This window comes from Artibeus jamaicensis, unplaced genomic scaffold (assembly GCF_021234435.1).
Source record: "Artibeus jamaicensis isolate MK-2021 breed Jamaican fruit bat unplaced genomic scaffold, CSHL_Jam_final contig_432, whole genome shotgun sequence".
Lineage (NCBI taxonomy): Eukaryota > Metazoa > Chordata > Mammalia > Chiroptera > Phyllostomidae > Artibeus > Artibeus jamaicensis.
The window spans coordinates 12,936,665-12,956,438 of record NW_026521828.1 but is presented as its reverse complement, the minus strand read 5'-3'; the positions used below and the strand labels follow the sequence as shown (position 1 = coordinate 12,956,438).

The 19,774-nt window shown below is 57.8% G+C and overlaps 1 protein-coding gene across 3 annotated transcripts in view; it reads right to left on the bottom strand.

The window, feature by feature from the left end:
• Positions 1 to 19,774, bottom strand: part of PDGFRB (platelet derived growth factor receptor beta) — a 36,271-nt gene that overhangs the window by 2,382 nt on the left and 14,115 nt on the right. The window contains exons 1-22 of one of the 3 annotated variants that reach the window (XM_053665911.1): positions 18,841 to 19,523; positions 17,903 to 17,948; positions 16,496 to 16,819; positions 15,716 to 15,982; positions 14,878 to 15,005; positions 14,599 to 14,767; positions 13,898 to 14,090; positions 13,096 to 13,211; positions 11,635 to 11,758; positions 11,042 to 11,253; positions 10,085 to 10,179; positions 9,089 to 9,221; positions 8,450 to 8,554; positions 7,998 to 8,108; positions 6,547 to 6,706; positions 5,344 to 5,504; positions 4,691 to 4,809; positions 4,297 to 4,419; positions 3,127 to 3,238; positions 2,617 to 2,716; positions 1,941 to 2,046; positions 843 to 1,075 (exon numbers count right to left, since the gene is read on the bottom strand). In XM_053665911.1, the coding sequence (XP_053521886.1) occupies positions 843 to 1,075; positions 1,941 to 2,046; positions 2,617 to 2,716; positions 3,127 to 3,238; positions 4,297 to 4,419; positions 4,691 to 4,809; positions 5,344 to 5,504; positions 6,547 to 6,706; positions 7,998 to 8,108; positions 8,450 to 8,554; positions 9,089 to 9,221; positions 10,085 to 10,179; positions 11,042 to 11,253; positions 11,635 to 11,758; positions 13,096 to 13,211; positions 13,898 to 14,090; positions 14,599 to 14,767; positions 14,878 to 15,005; positions 15,716 to 15,982; positions 16,496 to 16,819; positions 17,903 to 17,948; positions 18,841 to 18,894 (3,191 nt within the window). In that variant the 5' untranslated portion in view covers positions 18,895 to 19,523. Of the gene's footprint in view, positions 1 to 842; positions 1,076 to 1,940; positions 2,047 to 2,616; positions 2,717 to 3,126; positions 3,239 to 4,296; positions 4,420 to 4,690; positions 4,810 to 5,343; positions 5,505 to 6,546; positions 6,707 to 7,997; positions 8,109 to 8,449; positions 8,555 to 9,088; positions 9,222 to 10,084; positions 10,180 to 11,041; positions 11,254 to 11,634; positions 11,759 to 13,095; positions 13,212 to 13,897; positions 14,091 to 14,598; positions 14,768 to 14,877; positions 15,006 to 15,681; positions 15,983 to 16,495; positions 16,820 to 17,902; positions 17,949 to 18,840; positions 19,524 to 19,774 lie in introns of those variants that run through there. The other 2 variants (XM_037161881.2, XM_037161883.2) reach the window with 2 other exon arrangements.

The window sequence follows — 19,774 nt, the reverse complement described above, 5'->3', positions numbered from 1 at the left end:
ACTTGTCTGAGGGCACACATCAGGGCCCGCCTTCACAGCCCAGGGTGTTTGAGCCCTGTGCGTAACCCTTCTGCACGCTGTCTTCCTGGAGCTGGGAGTACCAGCAGCTTGCGCAGGCTGGGAGGGCCTTCAGGGGCCTCCCGAGACCTCGCTGTGCTCCCAGTCGGTGCGCAGAGCAAGAAGGCACCTGGCCGGTCTCACAGCAGTGGGGCTCCTGCCACTGTACCACAGGCGGGGTCTCATTTTGGGGGGGATCTGGCCTCATGGAGAACCATTCTTTCTAGCCAAGGGGGGGGACCCTGTCTGAACATCAAGTCCAGGCAACAGACGGGACTTCCACCAAAGCCCTCCCCACCCTCTAACTTCACCGCATTCCAAGGCAAAGAAAAGCAGGAACCTCCTTCCCAGTCTGAATTCTGGCCTGGACTTGATGTTCAGACGGGGTCCTGGAGGCCCCTCTGGCTCCTGCCACATGTCAACGCCCTGGGGCCCCAAGGCAGGGCACACAGGCCAGGGGCTGACAATGACCCGCAGTGACACATGGGGTGCTGGGGTGTGAACTGGGCTTCTTCCTCTTCTCCCAGCGATGGTGGAGAGCAGTGGCCCAGGAGGGCTCCTTTATGGGAAATAGCTGTTGTACATTGCATGTAAGTCCCAGCCCAGTCTTTCTCTTACCGCCCTGCCCTTTGCACGTGCGGGCAGCAGAGATCAAGTAAGTTCAACTCTCTCTTCTATTCACTGACAGGAATAAGTGCTCACTCTAGGCAACTTACTTCTAAGGCAAGTCATACGCATGCGCACACACGCCGTGCACACTGGCACGCCCTGGCCACAGTGGCTACCTGTCCGGGCTGGGGGAGCCCTCCAGCGGGCCCTCGTCGGCACCCTCGGGCTTGGGGTCGGGCAGGGGGATGATGTAGTCGTTGTCACACTCATTGGGCTGCACGGCAGTATAGAGGACTGAGCTGGTGTCCAGAGGGGGTCGGAGGCCATGGAAGCCAGGCAAGCGGGCTTGGGACCGGAGGACAGCAGGGTGGTCGCTCCTCAGAAACTCCTCATCCACCTGCTGGTACCTCTGCTCCGAGGGGCAGGGAGCACCAAGAAACAGCGGAGGCCAGGATCAGAGAAGCCTTCAGGGACCGTCCGACAGTTCGATTCTGGCCCAGCACCCCCAGCCCTGTGTGAATCAGGCAGCCGGTGCTCAGAGGGCAAGGACAATGGCCAAAAGCCACGCGGCTGAGCTGCCCTCCCACCCGGCACCGTCTCACAAGACAAGGTGAGCTTGGGGCCACCCAGGCAGGGGCCGGTTTGTGGACCGGCACCCAACACCCTAACATTTTACCCACTTCAGATGAGGCGGGTCTGGGCTCTCATCCTGCCTCAGGCCCCTTCAGCGGGGGCCTCGGCTTCCCTCACTACTGACCGGGGGCAGCCCCACTCTGTTTCACTGGTCCCAGAGCCAGAAGCAGACCTGGGGCGGGGGCGGGCCAAGGGAAGGGGTGGTGTCTGTGTCCACGGAGAAGGGCTCCCCGCTCCAGGGCTGCGGAGGGAGGGTGTCGGGCCGGCTGGCTCCATTTGCCTCATCAGAGCCCAGAGGGGCCCAAGTGGTCAAGCCCTCAGCAGTGATCCAGCCTTGGGAAGTTCACCCCTCTGAAGGGGATCCGGGACTTGGCAGGTTGAAGCGGGCTGTGGGCTCCCTTCCTCTTCACACCTGTCCGTTTCCATGCAGATTTCACTTCCAAACACTCTGTGCTGCTGAAATGAACTAGACTCGCAGCTCCAGCCCGCCTCTTACCGATGCCACAAAGAAACAGAGGCCCAGAGAGGGTAAGGGGTGGCCCCTCGAACACCAGCAGGCCACGCAGAGCCTTGTATACAATGTCTGGCTTCTGGCTGGACCACAACTCTCGGTTTCCCTCCCCCGCCCTGCCTCAACCTACCTTTTTGTAACCCTCACCCAGCAGCCTCTCGAGAAGCAGCACCAGCTGGGAGAAGGGGGGGCGAATCTCAAACTTCTCTTCCCAGCACTTCTGCATGATCTCGTAGCTGGGGGGAGGCACACGGGGGTCAGGGCCTCTGACACCGGGCGCAGGGGGAGGGCGACTGCCCCCCCAGAGCAAGGTGAGCAATGAAAGGGCTTGTGGAAAGGGGGCGGGCAGATGCCGTTTCCCATCATCACACCTGGACATCCCCTCGGGAGGCCCTTCCCCACTCCTGGGGTTCAGTGATTCAAGGGGTTGACCACACCCGGGTGAGCACATGACCCAGGGCTGGCTAGTAGGGGTTGGCATCCTCTGAGCTCAGTGGCTGGTTCTGGGTGACCACACGACCCCAGGGAGCCCACGACAGTCAGCTCTGGGCCTTTTGCTGGAACTGTGGTGAAACAGCTAGGACGTAGCCATTGGGCAGTGCCAGGCTGAGTACGAGGCCAGTGCAGAGGAGAGCACAGCCCAGGAGCAGAAGCAGAGACTGCCGATGAATAGGCTGCACATCTAAAGCCAGCCGTGCCTAGGTTTTTCTAGGCCTCTGACCTAGTAAGTCTACCGCTGGCCTAAGCTGCTGCAGTTGGGTGTGTATCACTTGCACTCAAAACATCCTCCCAAAGGCGTCACTCACATCTCGTCCGAAGCGTGGGCAGGCTGGGCCATGCGGTAACCCCGCTTGATAGCATTGTAAAACTGCTCGTTCATGGGCAGCTCTGGGTAGGGCGTGCCACCTGTCGGGAAGCAAAGACAAGAAAAGAGATACACAGGTTCAGGGTGTTGAAAAAATGGTGAGAAACCCTCACGCCAGGGCTGGGTTGAGGGGACAGTGGCCTTGGAATTGGGAAATGTGGGCACCTGCCTTCATGGCTCTGGACATACCACAAACTCCCCCCAGAATCAGAGACCTGAAGATGTCACCATCCAAACTCCTCAGGACTCACATGGGAGGTAAAGAGACCCGGAGAGGGCAAGAGACTTGCCAAGGACACACAGCAGTACGAAAGCGGCACAGGTGGGTCTTGAACCAGAGCCCTGATGCCCGTCCCAGAGTCTGTTCACAGCCCCGCCAGGCAGGTCAGGGGAGTGGTGTGGCTGGATGCCGCGCCAGGCCGCTGCGGGCCGTGGGAAGCCGGAAGCATACCCAGGGTGAAGATCTCCCAGAGCAGGATCCCGAAAGACCACACGTCGCTCAGGGTGGTGTAGAGGCTGTTGAAGATGCTCTCCGGGGCCATCCACTTCAGCGGCAGGAAGGTCTGTGGGAGGGCAGATGGCCTGGGTGTGAGGCGGGGCTGAGCCCCGCTCTGCACCTGGGTGGGAGCGGGGAGACCTGGCAGTTCCCACCCGCAACTCTCTCCCAACTCCCTAAACCCTGAGAGCCTGCTTCTGCTGCACACGGTTCCCATGCCCACCCCAGTGCTGGCCGGAAAATCAGGAGGCCGAGTTTCTTTTCCCACAGGCTGGGGTCACGGTCACCCCAGGGTCTGAGGCTCCTCCCAGAACAGGCTTCCCTTCCTGACCCCAGCGGCGGCCCCCGACTGAGTTAGCAGAGGGGCGTGGGAGACAGGGCCATGCTGAGGCGCCACCCAGCGCTGACCCTTGCTGCCTTCCATCTCGGTGGCCTAGCGTCCCTCCAGCTCCGGGGTTCCCTGTCCCGGTGTGGACAGTGGGGACGTGACTGGGAGGTAACATGGTCATATTTTAACCAGACACTGCCTGCCACCTGTTTGTCTGTCTTAGCCTCTGCCTCCTGCTGTCATTTGGGATGACACATTTGGCCTGCTTCCCCTCCAAACTCCCAGGGACCACTTACAGCTGCTCCCTTGCCCCCTGTCATTACCAGCAAATCTGAGCCCCCGCTCACCCCCACGAACCCTAGCATCTCTGCCCCTCCCACAGCCAGGCGGGCGGGGCCAGTCACCGCTGGGCAGGTCAGACCACAGGAGCCCTGTTTTCCTTCTTCTTTTTTAAATATAGTTTATTGATTATGCCATTACAGTTGTCCCGTTTCCCCCTTCACTCCCCTCCACCCTGCACACCCCTCCCCCACCATTCCCCCCCTTTAGTTTATGTCCATGTGTCACAAGTTCCTTAGATTCTACATTTCCCATACTATTCTTGCCCTCCCCCTTGTCTACTTTCTACCTACTGTCTATGCTACTTATTCTCTGTACCTTCTCCTCCTCTCACTCCCCTGTTGCTGACCCTCCATGTGATCTCCATTTCTGTGATTAGCCCTCTTCTTATCTCCTCTGGGTCCAAGTCACGCTGACGGGGAGGGTCAGAGGTGTGCAGGGTCAGGGAAGGTACTCACGCTGCCTTTGGAGATGTAGTTAGAGTCCCGCATGATGTCACGAGCCAGGCCAAAGTCACAGATCTTGACCAGCTTGCCCTCACAGATGAGCACATTTCTGGCTGCCAGGTCTCGGTGGACACACTGGGGGTGGGTGGAGGGTGAGGGAAGCTGAGGCCTTTCGGGCAATGGTGGGGAAGACCCTCCGTGTTAGGTGCTTTGGGAAAAATGAATCACTGTCCAGGTGTGACAGGCCATACAGGTGAGAGGGGGTCACGTGGTGTGAGGGAATTGACGATCCTCACCCACCAGAGGGGACAAAGCTAGTGTGCAGAGCTGTGCACCTGGAGGACCCTGGCTGGCTGGGTGACCCACTGCCCCATGACCTCAATCTGCCCATTGTGACCACACGTACATTCTTGGAGGCCAGGAACTCCATGCCATTGGCCACCTGGTAGCTGAAGCCCACAAGATCCGTGTAGCTAAGCACTGGGGATTCGTTGATCAAAGTTGCTCGACAGGTCCTTTCAGGAGCTGGAGGAGGACAAAAGGTCACCCGCCACCTTGCATTTCCCCCGGCCCTCAGGCTCCCGGAGGCTACTGTTCAAGACAGGGGGCTCCCTGTCCTCTAAGTTTCCCCCCAAAGGGACACAATTTCCAAATATCTGCCTTAACCCTCTCCTACTTTGTCCAGAAAGACTTTCAGCCTTTGCCCCAGGCCACCTTTGCTCAGCCTGGCCTGACTGCTTTTCAGGGGCACCAGCCTGGGTCTTCTCCAGGCAGACCACTCTTCCCCCAGGGCCCAGGAGGCCAGGCACTCGCCCACCTAGCTTCCCCTCCATGAGGGCTGTGTGCACATCTCAACCCAGAAACTAGGGGTCATCAGGGCTTCCCTACACAGCAACTCTAGGCAGTCAGCTACCCTCAGTTTCTGAATCTACAAAATGGGCCCAAGGCCATCTCCCCCCACCCAGGGTTGTGGTCCAGCTGGGTGTATGAGAGGCTTTGAAAAGAGTGCATCACTGCACAGGTACGAGGGCCGTACAGGTAAGAGGATGCAACACCCACCGGAGGGGACGTAGTTATCGTAAGGAGCCATGTAGTTGGAGGACTCGAGATCTGCATACTTGATGTCTCCTTTCATGTCCAACATGGGCACATAGTCCACCGACTCATCCTTGTTCATGTCCATGTAGCCACCGTCACTATCCCCGGGCAGGGACATGTGGCTAAAGGTGAGAAGAATGTCCCAGGATGGGCAGTCACAGGCCTCCCCTTCTTCTCTCTGCTCCTGCCCCTCTGCTCACCCGCCAGGGCCTGCAAGACCCTGTCACTCAGGTACTTCTTCTCTGCCTCACTGATTCAACTCCCTCTACTGTGTCACTGTCAGGTGAGCAACCTTGTGGAGAGCCCTGTCAACCAACCCGTGGGGCCCTGAGCGGGGTCCTGGGGTGGCCGAGATAACATAAGACCCAGTGTGCGTGCTCAGAGAGTTTGGGTCAAGGGGCAGCTACCCCTCTCCAGGACAATGGTCCCAGGCAGGGTGTGGACAAAGGTGCCTTTTGGTGGCCTCTGCAGCACCATCCAGCCACAGGGCCCCAAGAGTGCCCGGCCCCAGCCCAGAGTGGGCTGGGAGTTGCCCCGTGTCCGCCTGCAGCATCAGCTCCCTGAGGAGCTTCGGGGCTGCGTCCACGTGTCCCTCTCGGGAGAGACTGGAAGAAAATGGAGAAAAATGTTGGAAAGGGCAGAGATGAGTTTTACTGTCTTTTAATGCTTTTCTGAAGTTACTCTTCTCTCTGCAATAAATACTACTGCTTTTGTAATCAGCAAAAGAACCAAGATGTTATTTTTGGAAAAGAAGAAGGGGCTCTGTTGACCTCAGGGTACCGCAGAGGCTGCTGTGCAGAGGGTGTGGGAACCACAGTGAGGGGTACAGCATAGACTCAGGCCTGGGACAGGAGAGCCCCAAGGGCTCCCTATGGAACTCCAGACAGAGGGACCATGAGAGGGATCAAGGGATCACACCAGCAGAGTGCTTGGCACAGGGCCTGCCATACTACAGATAGCCAGTAGGTGTCAGCCAATCCCACCATTATCATCCATGTTACTGTCTTTCCCCAGGGGCTGGCCAAACCCTGGGTCTAGAACAAACATGTGAAACAGAGCCGCTCTACCCAATCTGGCCTCAGCTCCTGGACTGGACAAGGAGGGAGCAAGCAACTGCTCCTTGGGGTTCTCTAAAGATTCAGATCGCCACCTCCCTCCAGGTACCTGGGCAGGGCCACCCCGAAGGGCAGGGCGTTGCTGTAGAGCTCGGCGCTGGGCCTGCGGTGCTTGTCAGAGTAGTGCTGCAGGAAGGTGTGCTTGTTTCGGTGCAGGTAGTCCACCAGGTCGCCATAGCGACAGTACTCCGTGATGATGTAGATGGGCCCTGCAAAGGGATGAGCTCAGGGACGGTCCCGGGGAGGCCTCAGGCTTCCCACCAGGGCCATGAGGCTAATGATGGGTTTGCACGTGGGAGAGGCGGCTTGTTAGAATGGCGAAGAGGCTTTGGCTCCAGGCAAACCTGGGCTCTCTGCCTGCCTGTGTGACCATGAGCAAGGTACTCAGTTTCCCTGAGCCTTACTTTCCCCATCTGTTAAATGGGGCTAATAACACCCACCCCATAGGGCTGCTCTGGGTGTTCATGGGATAATACCCTTGTCGGCTCCACTCAGTGCCTGGCACATAGTGAGCACACAGTGCTAGCTGAGGTCGACAGGTTTTCAAACTAAAGCCTATTTCAGAGCCCAGTATATGAAGTAAACAGTGGCAATTATTTATTTTCAGGTTGTGGTTTAAATTCAAATACAACACATGAACTTAAAGTCAATCAGTGGGAACTTGACGATGTCAATAAAAACACGAATTGCGAAATGGGGCGATGGTTGTGAGCACAAGCAGGCCTGTGCGTGCGTGTGCTTCTGTATTTTGCTCTGGTTGCATAAGACTGAGGAAAATCCCAAACCTCACAATAAGCAGCTGTAAATGGCAATAACGTTTTTTTTTTTTGCAGACTTACAACCTAACTTGCAACCAGAGCTGCAAATAAACAGTCTTTTCTGTTTAGTCAGAAAGACTTTACTCTCTGATCTGAATGAAGGCAGCTCCCGGTTAGCAGGCTGGTGGTCTCGAGTAGTGGGGACATAACTCAACTCGGTGTCGCACACGCTGTCATTTATTAGAGTTGTTAAGATGTATTGTATTAAGAAAAGCAGGCAACAGCATGGTGATCACCAAAGGGAAGGGGGCGGGGGAGGCAGAAGGCAAGGGCCGAGGGTAAATGGGGATGAAAGGAGACCCGACCCTCGGTGGTGAGCTCACGACACAGTGTGCAAATGATGTGTTACAGAATCGTACACTTGAAACCTGTTTGATTTCATTAGCCAGTGTCACCCCATAGATTCAATTCAAAAATGCATTGTGAAAATTTTAAATGTCGGAAGATGCCTCGGTTTGGGAATCCCTGGTACTGGTGACCAGGACAGCCCTTTGGCCTCGGCCCCGCTGCGACCCTGCGAGTTTCTAAATCCCACACACATGTGGCTCCACACAGTGAGGGTGCTGAACGGGGTGGGCGCAGACACTCCAGCTGGGGTGTCTTGCTGTCCCTGGACTGAGGGGAGGGGCCCAGCTCTGGCCACTGGCATTTCCCAGAATCCTCTGGGCAAGTAGGTCTGTACCTCCTTTGGTGCAGGCTCCCAGCAGATTGACCACGTTCAGGTGAGGCCCAAGGTGACTCATGATCTTCAGCTCCGACATGAGGGCTTGCTTCTCACTGCTTCGAGCTGTGGCTGAGGAAGGGAGGGCCTCAGGCCTGGCCCCATCACGGAGGCCCCGCGGAGGCTGCACCGGAGCCTCTTCTGACTCTGCCCCAGTTTGTGGCCAAGGGTGGCAAGGACCCACATGCAGAGGGAGGGGAGAGGGGATGGGAGGAAGGTGGGGGGAGAGGGAGCAGGTTGCCAGAGGAGAGGGCAGGGTGACAGAGCCGCTTTCCCAGAGATGAGGAGGGGGTGGCCGCCGGGTGGCCACACTGCTTGTGCCCAGTGAATCCAAGCCAGGCCTGGCCTGCTCTGGGAGTGCCTGGCCGTGTGGGGAGGGCCAGGGAGGGGTTGGGGGTGCTCCCAGGACTCACATTTCAGCATCTTGACGGCCACTTTCATTGTGGCCTGAGAATGGCTCAGGCCGTGAGCTGTGGCCTCCACCACTTGTCCAAAGGCTCCGGAGCCAAGGGTGCGTCCTAAGGTAGAGATGGTGTCTCAGCTCCTGGCCCACCAGGAATCTGCCTCCCACCCTCTCTGGGGACAGCGTACACATCCCTCAGCCCTCACCCTGGGCTTAAGGTGTTTCCTCCAATGAGACTCCTCAAGTCACGGCCTCTGTAGTGTCTCTAAGTGCTCTCTGCTTTCTGAACCGTCTCGGTCCCCGGAAGCCTTCCTCCCTCCGCAGAGGGGAGCACAGTTCCTCTGCACCCCTGGGCCTCCCAGCCGGGCTAAGAACAGGCTTGGTGCCCAAACCACTCAGTTAAGATGTCCTTTCTCGTCACCCAGGGGTCCCATCTCACAGAGTAATGGGAACATAGGACCTCAATGTTGGATGATTCTTGGGGGGTCGTTTTGTCCCCACACTATAGACGAGGAGACTGGGGGCCAGAGAAGGCAAGACACAGGCCCTAAGTCTCACAGCTGGTCGTGGCAAAGCTGGGACCAGACCTTGATGACCCTCTCGCTGCCTGAAGCCCACATCCCACCGCGTGAGGTGCCCCCAGACTGACCGAGCACAAGCTGGTCCCGTGGCAGCTCCCAGGTGGAGTCGTAGGGCAGCTGCATAGGGTCCACGTAGATGTACTCATGGCCGTCGGAGCTCACAGACTCGATCACCTTCCATCGGATCTCATAGCGGGGCTTCTGTGGGCCAAGACCAGGGGTGGGTCACCAGGGGGGTCCTGAGGCCCACTAGGTCCAGTCCCTTATGGAACAGATGGGGCAGGAGACCCAGAGTGCCAGACAGGGGCAGGGGCATAGGCAAAGTCACACAGCAAGTTCTCGACAGAGCCAAGGCCTTCATGGGTTCAGTAGGTACAAACTCCAGGGGCCCCAGAGGGGGAGCGGCTGGGGACTAGCTGGCAGCCGAGGGCCCCGCTCCTGAGAGCCTCCTCCCCAGCTTCTCCTAGAGCCTCAGCTGCTCCTCAGATGGGCATAGAGGAACGCGTCACCCCAGAAAGTCACACAAGGCAGGGGCACTCGGCTGGGTGTGGACAGCCCCTCTCCATGCTGAGTGAGTCACAGCAGGGATCTCCGGGATCTCAGAAAGAAGTGACCACTGGATGGTGAAACCATGGGGTACACCGGAAGCTTAGAGAGACAGACAATGGGGTACTTCAATCCTAATTCAGGAATCTTAATGTGTCAGAAGCACAGAATTGGGAAATCTCAGAACAGAGCATGGAAATTGCAGGTGTTGGAAGAATACTGGGGCCCACGGAGTCTCCCAGAAAGGTCCCAGACCCTGTGTCTGGGGAGGGCAGCAATGATGTCAGGGCCGGACCCAGACAAGGGAACAGTGCATCTAGAGGACCGTGATGGCCTGGACCAGGCTGCTGGGGACGGAGGCAGCTCAGACATCCAGCATCACTCTACATCATTTGACTCCTGAGCTCCGAGCTGGGCCCCAGACAACCAGGTCCTGCAGGTTTCAAAGACAGTCGGGGATCCATACGAAACAATGATGGGCTGATATGCAGGTCTGTGCCTGTTAGGGTGGGGCTTACCTTCTGCCAGAGCATGATGAGGATGATGAGGGAGATGATCGTGAGGACCACCAAGGCCAGGATGGCTGAGATCACCACCACCTTGAAAGGCAGGGCTGGAGGCAGAGACAAGAGCCAGCCGTGAGCCAACAGGGCACTTGTCCACTGCCTTCCCCCTCCCTCTTTGGTACCACCAGTCCCTGTCTGCCCACCCTGCCCGGAACAGAAGCCCCCTTTCACTCCCCTCCACAGCCTACAATGTCAGACCCTTGGCCCCTCCCTCTGGGCCACACCTTCAGCCTCTTCCATAAATGCTCCATGCCCTTCAGTAACTCCCTGCCCCACCCCCACTCAGATCACCATTGGCCTCTGTATCCCTTCAGCTCTTGCAGGACTCAGAGTGGCCTGTCTGCCGTAGCTCCAGACCAGATGCACGCTCCTGGCGGCCAGGCTGTGGCCACTTCTCCTCTCCATGTTTACAGACAAGCACCATGCTAGTTTGTACACATGCACAGAAATTGTACATGCATTGTTTGCACACTTATCTGGGGATTGTGCACCTGCATGTACATGCATAGACATACACTCGTGGGTTTACACATGTGTCTGAGGATTGTGCATTCCTTATTACGTGGCTTACAAATCTACATTTGCAGGGTTTACGCCCCTGCCTGAGGATCACATGTGCTCATGTACATGGCTTAGGACACATACACACTGGACATATACAGGCATAAGGAGGTAGTGCTATTCATAGCCATGGTTTATACACGTAAACTTGTGGATGTGCACATGTGCCACTATTGTGTTACTGCATAAGTGTGTGGGGCAATACTCTGGCAGGTTTCACAAGGCTCCTGGGTGCTCATGGACATGCTGACTCTGGCCTGCTGTGGGCAGATGGAGACAGTCACAAGTATGGCAGGCTTGAGGTGGGGAGGAGGGGTCACCGGGGGCCACTGGGGCTTGATGACTCACACTGTGGCACCAGGATGACCTCCTGCATGTCAAGGCTCAGCAGGTTGCGCAGTGTGCAGCGCACTGACAGTGCTTGATCCACGTGGCGCAGGCGCAGTGTGCTCACCACCTCGAACTCCTGCTCCTCCGCCCAGTACGTCACGTTTGTCTCCAGATGGCTCTCCTCCTCGGAACTGTTCCCCAGCGGTGTGGGAGGGAGCTCTCGCGGACATCTGCGCAGTGAGCCAGCCAGGTCAGCTTCCAGTCCCTCCCCTCTGCAGGCAGGGAAACTGAGGCCAAAAGCAGGCTACTTCCCATCTCCCGGTCCTAAGCTGGTTCTCCTGCAGTTCCCAAACTGACAGCAGGGGGAGCTCCTGTCCCACAACTGAAAAGCCGGATGGGCAAAATCCATTCCCTTGGTTTGACCCTCATAATAAAGGCGAGGAAAACAGGCAATTTAGGTCATGCAGGGCATCTCCCCAAGGCCACATCTTCTAGGACGTGACTCTAGCCTGGAACACGGTGCCCAGAGGAAAGGGCTGGACTAGATGATCTTCAGTGGGTCCTTCCAGCCAGCTGTGGGTACGCCGGCAGACTGAGGCAGGCGTTCTCACCTTTTGAGGTCACGGCAAGCAGACCAGGTGAGGTGCGGCTGAGGCATGCCCCGGCCGCGACAGCGCACTGTCTGCGCCCCATCGGCAGGATGGCTCTCGCTCAGCTCCAGCACTCGGGCAGGCACTGCATGGAGAGGGCACGGGGCGGGAGGAGGGAAGGTCAGAACAGACAGTGAGTGAGAAGCTCCTCACGGAGGGAGGACGCGGCCTGGAGTCTTCCCTGGACGGGGGAGGGGAGCTGCAGACTGCAGGTGAACATTAAGTGCCAGGAGTCACCTTGTGAAAACTGGCAGGTTCCCCTCCTGGGTACTTCAAAGGGGAAGCCTCAGCAGGGTACTGGTCTGTCTTTAACACCTTTCTGAGGCCTGCTAATCTTCCCTTCTAACAAAGCCAGGAGCGGCCCTGGGAAGGCAAGAAAGAGCACGGAGCTGGAATTTAACAGCATTGTCCTGTTGTCTTGGAGTTTATTTTAGTGGGTGCTTTATATTTATGACATGTAACAGTGATTTTCCATCTACAATCGAGAGGTTAAATTCTCTTTCAAACTGAATTTTTAGAAAGTCTACTGACAAAACATTAAATCACTATCATTGACATTCTGCTCCAAACCCTGCAGTAACTTCACTGCAGTGCAGCAAAAACCAAAGTCCATCCAGGAGCCCACGAGGACCTCCACACGCTGTCCCCACCCGCACCCAGCCCTGACTGCCCTGTCCCAGCTCTGACCTCATCGTCCGTGCCCATCCCCCATCGCACTTTCAGCCCCTCGGTCCTTTCTACCAAACTCCTACCTCACACTGCCTCGGATGCCTTTTCCCAAATAGCCACTTGACTAATGTCCTCACCTTCCTCAAGTCCTCCCAAAACTGTCACCTCAGTGAGGCCAAACCCATTCCCGCTATTTAAAAGTGCAGCCCTCACTGTCCCTGCCCCCAGAACTCCCGATCCTTCCCCTCCCCACTCCAAAGCTTTTTCTTTCTCTTTCAAGGCACTTGTTACATTCTAACCTCCTACGTAATTGGCTGGGCACTTTACGGCAACTGTTGAACATTTGTCTTCCGGCACCAGAACTTAGGCTGCACTAAGGAAAGCAGGGCCTCAAGGACCTTGAGCAGCTTGGTGCACTGTGGCTGTTCAGTAAACATCTGTTTAATTAGTAATGCAGTTCAAGTGGTGTGTGACAAGGAACAACTGTGGCACCGGCACAGGAATGACTGAGGTTTTGGAAACACTAGTCTAGACCAATGGCCAACTTGTATGGCTAGGGAAACTGAGGCCCAGAGACAGGGTATGCATAGAGCAGGGGGCCAGCCTTGGAGCCAGGACTAGAACCCAGTCTCCTGAGTCCCAGACTCCCTCCCTTGTTCTTCCTGTGGGTGGGCGGACGATGTAGGAAGGGAGAGGAAGTGGGAGTGGCAGTGGGAGGTAAGGGGAAGGACAGCAGGGTGGAGGGCTCCTCACCGTTGATCTGCAGCTGGAAGGAGACCTGGAGCTCATCGTCCTCATTGGAGGCCAGCATGGTGTAGAAACCAGCCTCAGCCACCTTCACCCGAACCAGGGTCAGTTCTGACACGTACCTGGGGGCAGGCCAGGCAGGCAGACCCAGCTGTCAGAGCTGGAAGAACTCTCACGGACCCTCCCCGCCCTCCTTGTACAGACAGAGAAAACAAGGCCTGGGGAGGGCGAGGGGCTTGCCAAGGTCACAGAGTCAGTAGTGGAGCTGGGACTCACACTGGTAGGTCTAGTCTCCTGAATCCCCAACCACGGGCAGCTCCACTGAGCCAAGAGGCTGGTTAGGAGGGACAACAGGGGTGGGGATGAAGGGACAGCACCATTTCCACTCTCCTCCAAATCTCTTCTCCTTCGGAAAGGCCCGACATGCCTTTATCCTAACATCGGGCGCCTCTGGGCTACCACCCGTGCACAGGTGGCAGCGAGCCGCCTGGTACCCTCTTTCCCAATCATCCTGCTTTTCCGCTGCCTCCCGATGGCTCCAGCCATTACAAGGACAGTTAAACATCCTGGTGGTCCTCTGACCAGTGCCTGGTCTCCCTGATAGACAGGAAGCTATAGGAGGCGTGGGACCGCGTACTCTGTTCTCTGCAGTATCCCTGGGCCTGGCACAGCCCCTGGAAGGGCGCCTGGCAAGTAGTCAGCTCTCAGGAAAGATGGGCCTGGTTTTCCTTGAGCAGCTGAAGGCTGTGGGCTGCTTGGCAGCTGTGGACCATAACTTCAAAAACAGAGTGGGCAGGCAGCTGCTCACCAAGTCTCTGACACGTTGCGCGTGGACAGGACAATCTCGCCGGCACTGGAGTCGCCCAGAGTGCGGTTGTCCTTGAACCACTTGACAGTAGGCGGTGGGTAGGCCTCAAACGCCACCTTCAGTGTCCGGCTCCGGTGCAGTTCTGCAGACTGTACAGCGTCCAGCTCTCTCAGCAAGTGCACGTAGCCACTCTCTGCAAGGGGGGACTGTCAGGGGTGGGGCTAGTGCCTCATGGGGAGGGGCTTCTGGAGGCAGGGCATTAGGCTTTGAGAAGTACCCGATCTGGGACTGAAGCTGGGGCTGGGCCTGGCCGAATTTGGAGCTGATATGGTTTGCAGGCCAGGTTTGAGATTGAGGCTGGAACTGTAGCTCTCCCTGGACATGTTCTGACCCAGGGTTGTGGCCAAGATGAGCTGCAGCCTGGTTGACTTTGGGGATGGGGCTGCCTAAGCCTGGGATTTGAAGGCCAGGATCAGAAATTGGGTTGGGGCCTGGGCTCTGGCTCAGAGGAAAGTCTAGATGGGGTTAAGGTTGGATTTGGGGTTGACCCTGCATTTTGGGTGGAGTTTCTCCTGGAAATGCAGCCCTGGTTGGCAACGAGGCTAGAACTGGACAGACATGTGGCCGATGGTACCCCGGGCCTATGACAGGGTGTGGATCCTGCTCAGAGTGAGGGTTGGGGCTGAGCCCAAGGCACGCACCAACCACCGTGACATTGATGGCTTTTTCGTCCTGGTGGTCGTACACACTCTCTGACACATTGCAGATGTAGGTCCCCGAGTCGCCCAGCTCAGCGCTGGGGATGTGCAGGGTGGAGCGGATGTAGAAGGGGGTATCGAAGTCAGTCACTGGCTCCACTCGCCGCCCACTCTGTAGGGACAGGTGGGGCACGTCCCCCAAATCAGGAAGCGTCCAGAAAGTCAGGCTGCCAGGCAAGACATCCACCCCTGCACGGCCCTTACGCCAACCCCTAGCACTACCTCCTCGCGGGGGTACATCCACTCGAAGTTGACCACCTCGTTCCCGGTCACCAGACACGTAATGGTGATGTTTTCGCCCTGGCGAACCACAGTCTGCACTGCACTCATTGAGACATTGATGGACGACGCTGGTGGAGAGAGACTGGCTCAGGTCTAAGGAAGTCGCCACCAGCTACCAGCACTTCAGGCTGGGGATGGGGCCAGGGGCCAGAGAGGGAAGAGATGACTGGTGGGAAGAGTCATTTATGCAACAAATATTCGTTAAATATCTACTCTATACCAAGGGCTATTCTAGGCTCTGGGGCTTAAGCGGTGAATGCAGAAAACAAAATTTCTGTCCACATGGTCCTGACCTTCCACGAGGGACCACAGTTTGGAAAGCGAAGTACTCTCCCCGCACCCACGTACAGGGGAGACGTGTGGGGCAGAACCGTACGCCAGATACCCCCTCTTCTGTCTCACGGGATTTTTACAATAATCCCACGAGGTAGGGAGTCAGTATTCCCATTTTACAGCAGAAGAAGCAGCAGGCTGGGGAGACTGTGTGCCTTGTGCAAAGTCACTGAGGCGGGAAGTGGCAGAGCTGAGATCCAAAGCCTGTGTCTTTGCCCACCACTCCACACAGCCCAGCTCTGCCCATGGCCTCAGGCAAATTCCATTCTCTTTCTGAGCCTCAGCTTCCTCATCTGTAAAATGGAGAAACGTGACCTGCCTTCCACGGCTGTGATGAGACCCCAGTGAGGGATGGAGCTGCACACTTGGCAAGCTGGAAAGGGCTGTACCTCTGTGAATGGTCACACTTGCCTCTGCTGAGCATCGGGCCAGAAGGGGGGCTCACCCTGGAGGCTGTAGACGTAGTAGGGCTCGGAGTCCACCTCCCTGTCCCCGATGGTGGTTCTGCAGACATAGGTCTTGTCCTCAAAAGTCCCAGAGAAGCCATGTTGGTGGTCATAGGGGACAGGCAGCGGATCATCCACCTTCTTCTCATGCAGCGTCACCACCAGCTGCGGGTCCGTCACTCGGCATGGAATTGTGATCTCGGTTTCTTTTGTAAGGAAGATGAATAATTCCTCGGAGGGGACAGGGAGGAAGCCCATGGTAGGATCTGCCAGGGGTGGGGGGCAAAAATGAGGGTCAGGGGGAGCTGGGTTTCCGGCACTCCTCTGAATTGCTGTGTGGCCTTGAACCGGCCTCTCCCCCTTTCCGGCCTTCAGCCCTCCCACTGCAGAATAAGCATGCTCTCAGGAGTCCCGTCTAGTGTTTACATTCAATATGGACAGCGCCGGGTGGGAAAGCCACAAGTTGGAAGGAAGCTGGTACCTGGAGCTTGGAGAATGGGGACGATGGGATGTAGAGGGCAAGAGGGAGCATATTGGAACCAGCTGAGGAAGCAGAGTTCTTGGGAGCCAGGAATGGGTTGGGCTGGCAGGGAGCAGGTAGATATTCACTCCAAGGGGTGGAAGAGAACGTACTCCTGGACTGAGCCAGGCTGGGTTCCTTGGTGCATCTGCATTTCTAAGCTGGCTGTGTTTTACCCTGTCACTAAAGCACTCCCTGAGCTCCCCCAGACACCCGCTGTTGAGAAGAGTAAGGGAGTGAGCAGAGGCTGGGGCCTCACCTGGCACAAAGATGTAGAGCCGTTTTTGCTCGTTGGGCTCCAGCTCATGGGAGTTATTGTAGGTACACAGGTATTCCCCTGTGTCTATCCCAGTGACATTGGTCAGCATCAGGACGCTGGAGAAATTGCCATCCGGGGTCATGGCCATCTCTTGTGGGGGCCTCTTGGACATTCGTCTCCACACCACTGGATCTGGACCCAAGCAGGTCAGAACCAAGGTGCTGGAGACATTGAGGATGAACTCGGGCCCCGGAGGTGAGATGACCAGACCTGGGGGGGTCTGTGGTCCCAGCAGCAGCAGCAGGGGCAGCAGCAGCACCCACCCTACAGGAAAGGAGGCGTCAGATGTCAGCACCGGAGCCTCCGTGCCTGCCCCCAGAGTCGACCCTGGGGGACAACAGCCACCGAGAAACACACCTCCCTCATCCAGACTCAGTGCCCAGCTCCCCGGGGCCTGCTGGCGAGACGCCTTTGGACCCCAGCCTCTGAGCCCTTCGGGGGGCCGCGCGCAGGCCGTGGGCACATTCTCTCTCACAAAGGCATCAGGAAATCCTTGGGAAGCAATTCCCAGCCTCCAGCAGTTCCTGCATTATTTCCCAGGTCACCTTTTGAGCCTCGTTCCTACAGCTGCCCCAGCTGCCCAGGTTCCACCCAAAGCCCAGAGGTGGCCCTGTTTGGGGAGGGTGGGGAAAGGTGGCTCAGAGTGGGGCAGATGGGGACAGGAGAGATGCTGAGGCCCCTGGGGACTCAAAGGGACTGGGGTTGGGGGGTTGTCAAGTGATTGGTTCCACTTTCCCTGCTGATATGCCCTGAGGGAGGATTCTGTAAGCCACGCCTCCTCGGATCGGTTGGTGCTCAGCCAAGCCAATCAGCCATCCGCAGCTTGCCACTGACCACTGATTGATTGCCTGCCTGGTCAGCTGCCCTGGCCAGCAGAGTGCATGTACCAGGCAGGGATGAGGGAAGGGTGTGCTGAGAGGAGCCCAGCTAGGACTTGGGGGTTCACAGCCAATGAGGAGTCCAGGCAGGGGCGGGGAGTCCCAGACTGGAGGCAGACGGGCCAGACCAGTCCCAGCGAGTGCTGAGAACGAACAGGAGGCTGGAGTGACTCCTAGTGAGTGGGGTGGGGACACCTGGTGAGGGGCATGGGGTGTGGAAGACCAACAGAGGATATGAGCTGACAGCTCCAGGCAAGCAGAGAATGTGCTGAGGTTTGTGAACTGTGGGTGGGCAGTGGAAGGGGGCCTTCACTGAGCCCCGCTGGAAAGGCAAGACATTGAGTCTCAAGAGCAGAGAGCAGTGCCCCTGGATTCTCAGGCCCCGGTGCAGCTTGCACCACCCCTTCCAGCTCCAGGGCCCTGCATAGTGGCTCCCCAGGGCCCTTTCCCATGTGCCCAGTCCACCTACCTTTGAGGACAGGAGCTGGCATGGCGCTCAGAAGCAGCATGGCGTCCTGTGGAGTTAAATAGGAGACGGTCAGGGCCCAGGGTAGGTAAAGGTGGTGCCAGGACCCATCTTTGCACCTGGGTCCTGCATAGTAAGCCCAGCCCGGGCCACCCAGCTTTTGTGTCCATGGGGCTGAAGTCAAAGGCTACCCGTGTCCCATAGCCAAGAGGGCCCTCGTGCTCACAGGTCCCCTCCCATTGCACCAGGCTCAGGCTCAAGGAGCCGGGGCCCTTCTTCGGCTCTGCCTCCACCTCTCAGGTGACCCTGGCTGAGCCCCCACTGCTCTCTGGGTCTCAGTTTCTCTGTATGTATAGAAAAATAGGGGGTTTGGGCAGGGATGGTGTCCAGGGGCCTGCCAGCTCTCAGGGCCTGTCCTCCGGGTGACAGTTCCAATACCAGGCTCTTATCTGCCAGGATAAATATTTGGGAAAGTGTGATGAGAGGCCTGGAGGAGAAGGAGGGGGAGAGCCGGGCCCAGAGAGCTCCCATAGCACCGCGAGCACAACAGGAAGTAGAGGCGGCTGTGGGAAGGGAAGCGGGGGAGTCAGGGCTGTGGAATGGGGGGCACCCCCACGCCTGGCCCCCTTCACTGGGTCCTGAGCTCCACAGGGATGCCCAGGGGAGAGGGGCCAGGGGCTGGGCCCCGGGGAGGCCCCTCGGCACCGCAAGCCTTGGAAGGTCCACGGATCGGGCCCCCCCAGCTCACCCCTACTGTCCAGATGGGGAAACTGAGGCCCTGGGAGGAAAAGAAGTTTGTCTAAGGTTACACAGCAGAGCTTGTCCAAGAGAGAAAGACAGACAGACAGACGTGGATGACAGAGGTAGAGACGAAGACCCAGAGATACGGGGAGAGGACACGCAGCGATGGAGACAGGAGGACACAGAGGCAGGGCACTCACCGGAAGACTGGACTGGGCGAGTCTTTGTTCTGTCCCTGCCTGTGGCCGCCCCATCCGAGGACCCCAAATAACCACCAACAGCCAGGCCTGCAAGGGTCTGCCCTGCGGCGTGCACGGAAAGGGGACCAGAAGTGGACGGGAGTCACAGAGCAAGAAATGTGGGCAGCGACCACGTGACAAGGCAGCAAGGAGCCTCTCGGGGCTGTGGGTCTGCTGACTTCGCAGAGTGGCTGCCCGGCCTGGCCTGCTCCGTGGCCACACCCAAGTCAGCCCCACGGCACCCCCGCCTCACCCCGTTTAGTTTCCAGTCTTTGGCTGGGGTCTGGTCTGAACCCCAGCAGGGCTACCCCTACGCCATTGCTCTCTCCACGGCCTCGGTCTCCCAGGATGATTCGGCGTCGACCACTCCCGGCTCTGCTTCCGCCCATTGGTGGAATGGAGAGAAGGCTCCTGGCCCATGGACCCGAGTCTCAGCCCTGCCTAGCACCCCAATAAGCTCTCTGAGTGAACCTGCTCTTCTCCTCCTTCTCCCCATCTTTCAGGCCAGCCTGCTTGTGGACCCCCTCATTTCTTCCCCTCCTAATTGCTTCAGACTGCAAGTCCAGCTCTTGCGATGTGCCCCTCCCTCTCCCAGCTCTCCTGCCCCAGCCCCTCCAGCTGGATGCCAGGCCTCCTCCGATGGGCAGGAACAGCCCCACGGTGGAGTCAGCAGCCCCTCAGAGGCCCATCTGCCCCTTGGCGGGTGCCCCTCTGACTCCCCCCTTCCTGCCCCAGATCTCAGCCAAAGAAAATCATTAGCAGCAGAAGCTGGGGGAGGGGGTCATTTCAGCCTCCCTGCCCCTCCCCTCTCAGCCTCCCTGGCTGGCCGCACTGTTTATTATTCTAAAGGAGGAATTCAGTCGGCTGGCCTGGAGATGGGAGGTCACTGCAGTGG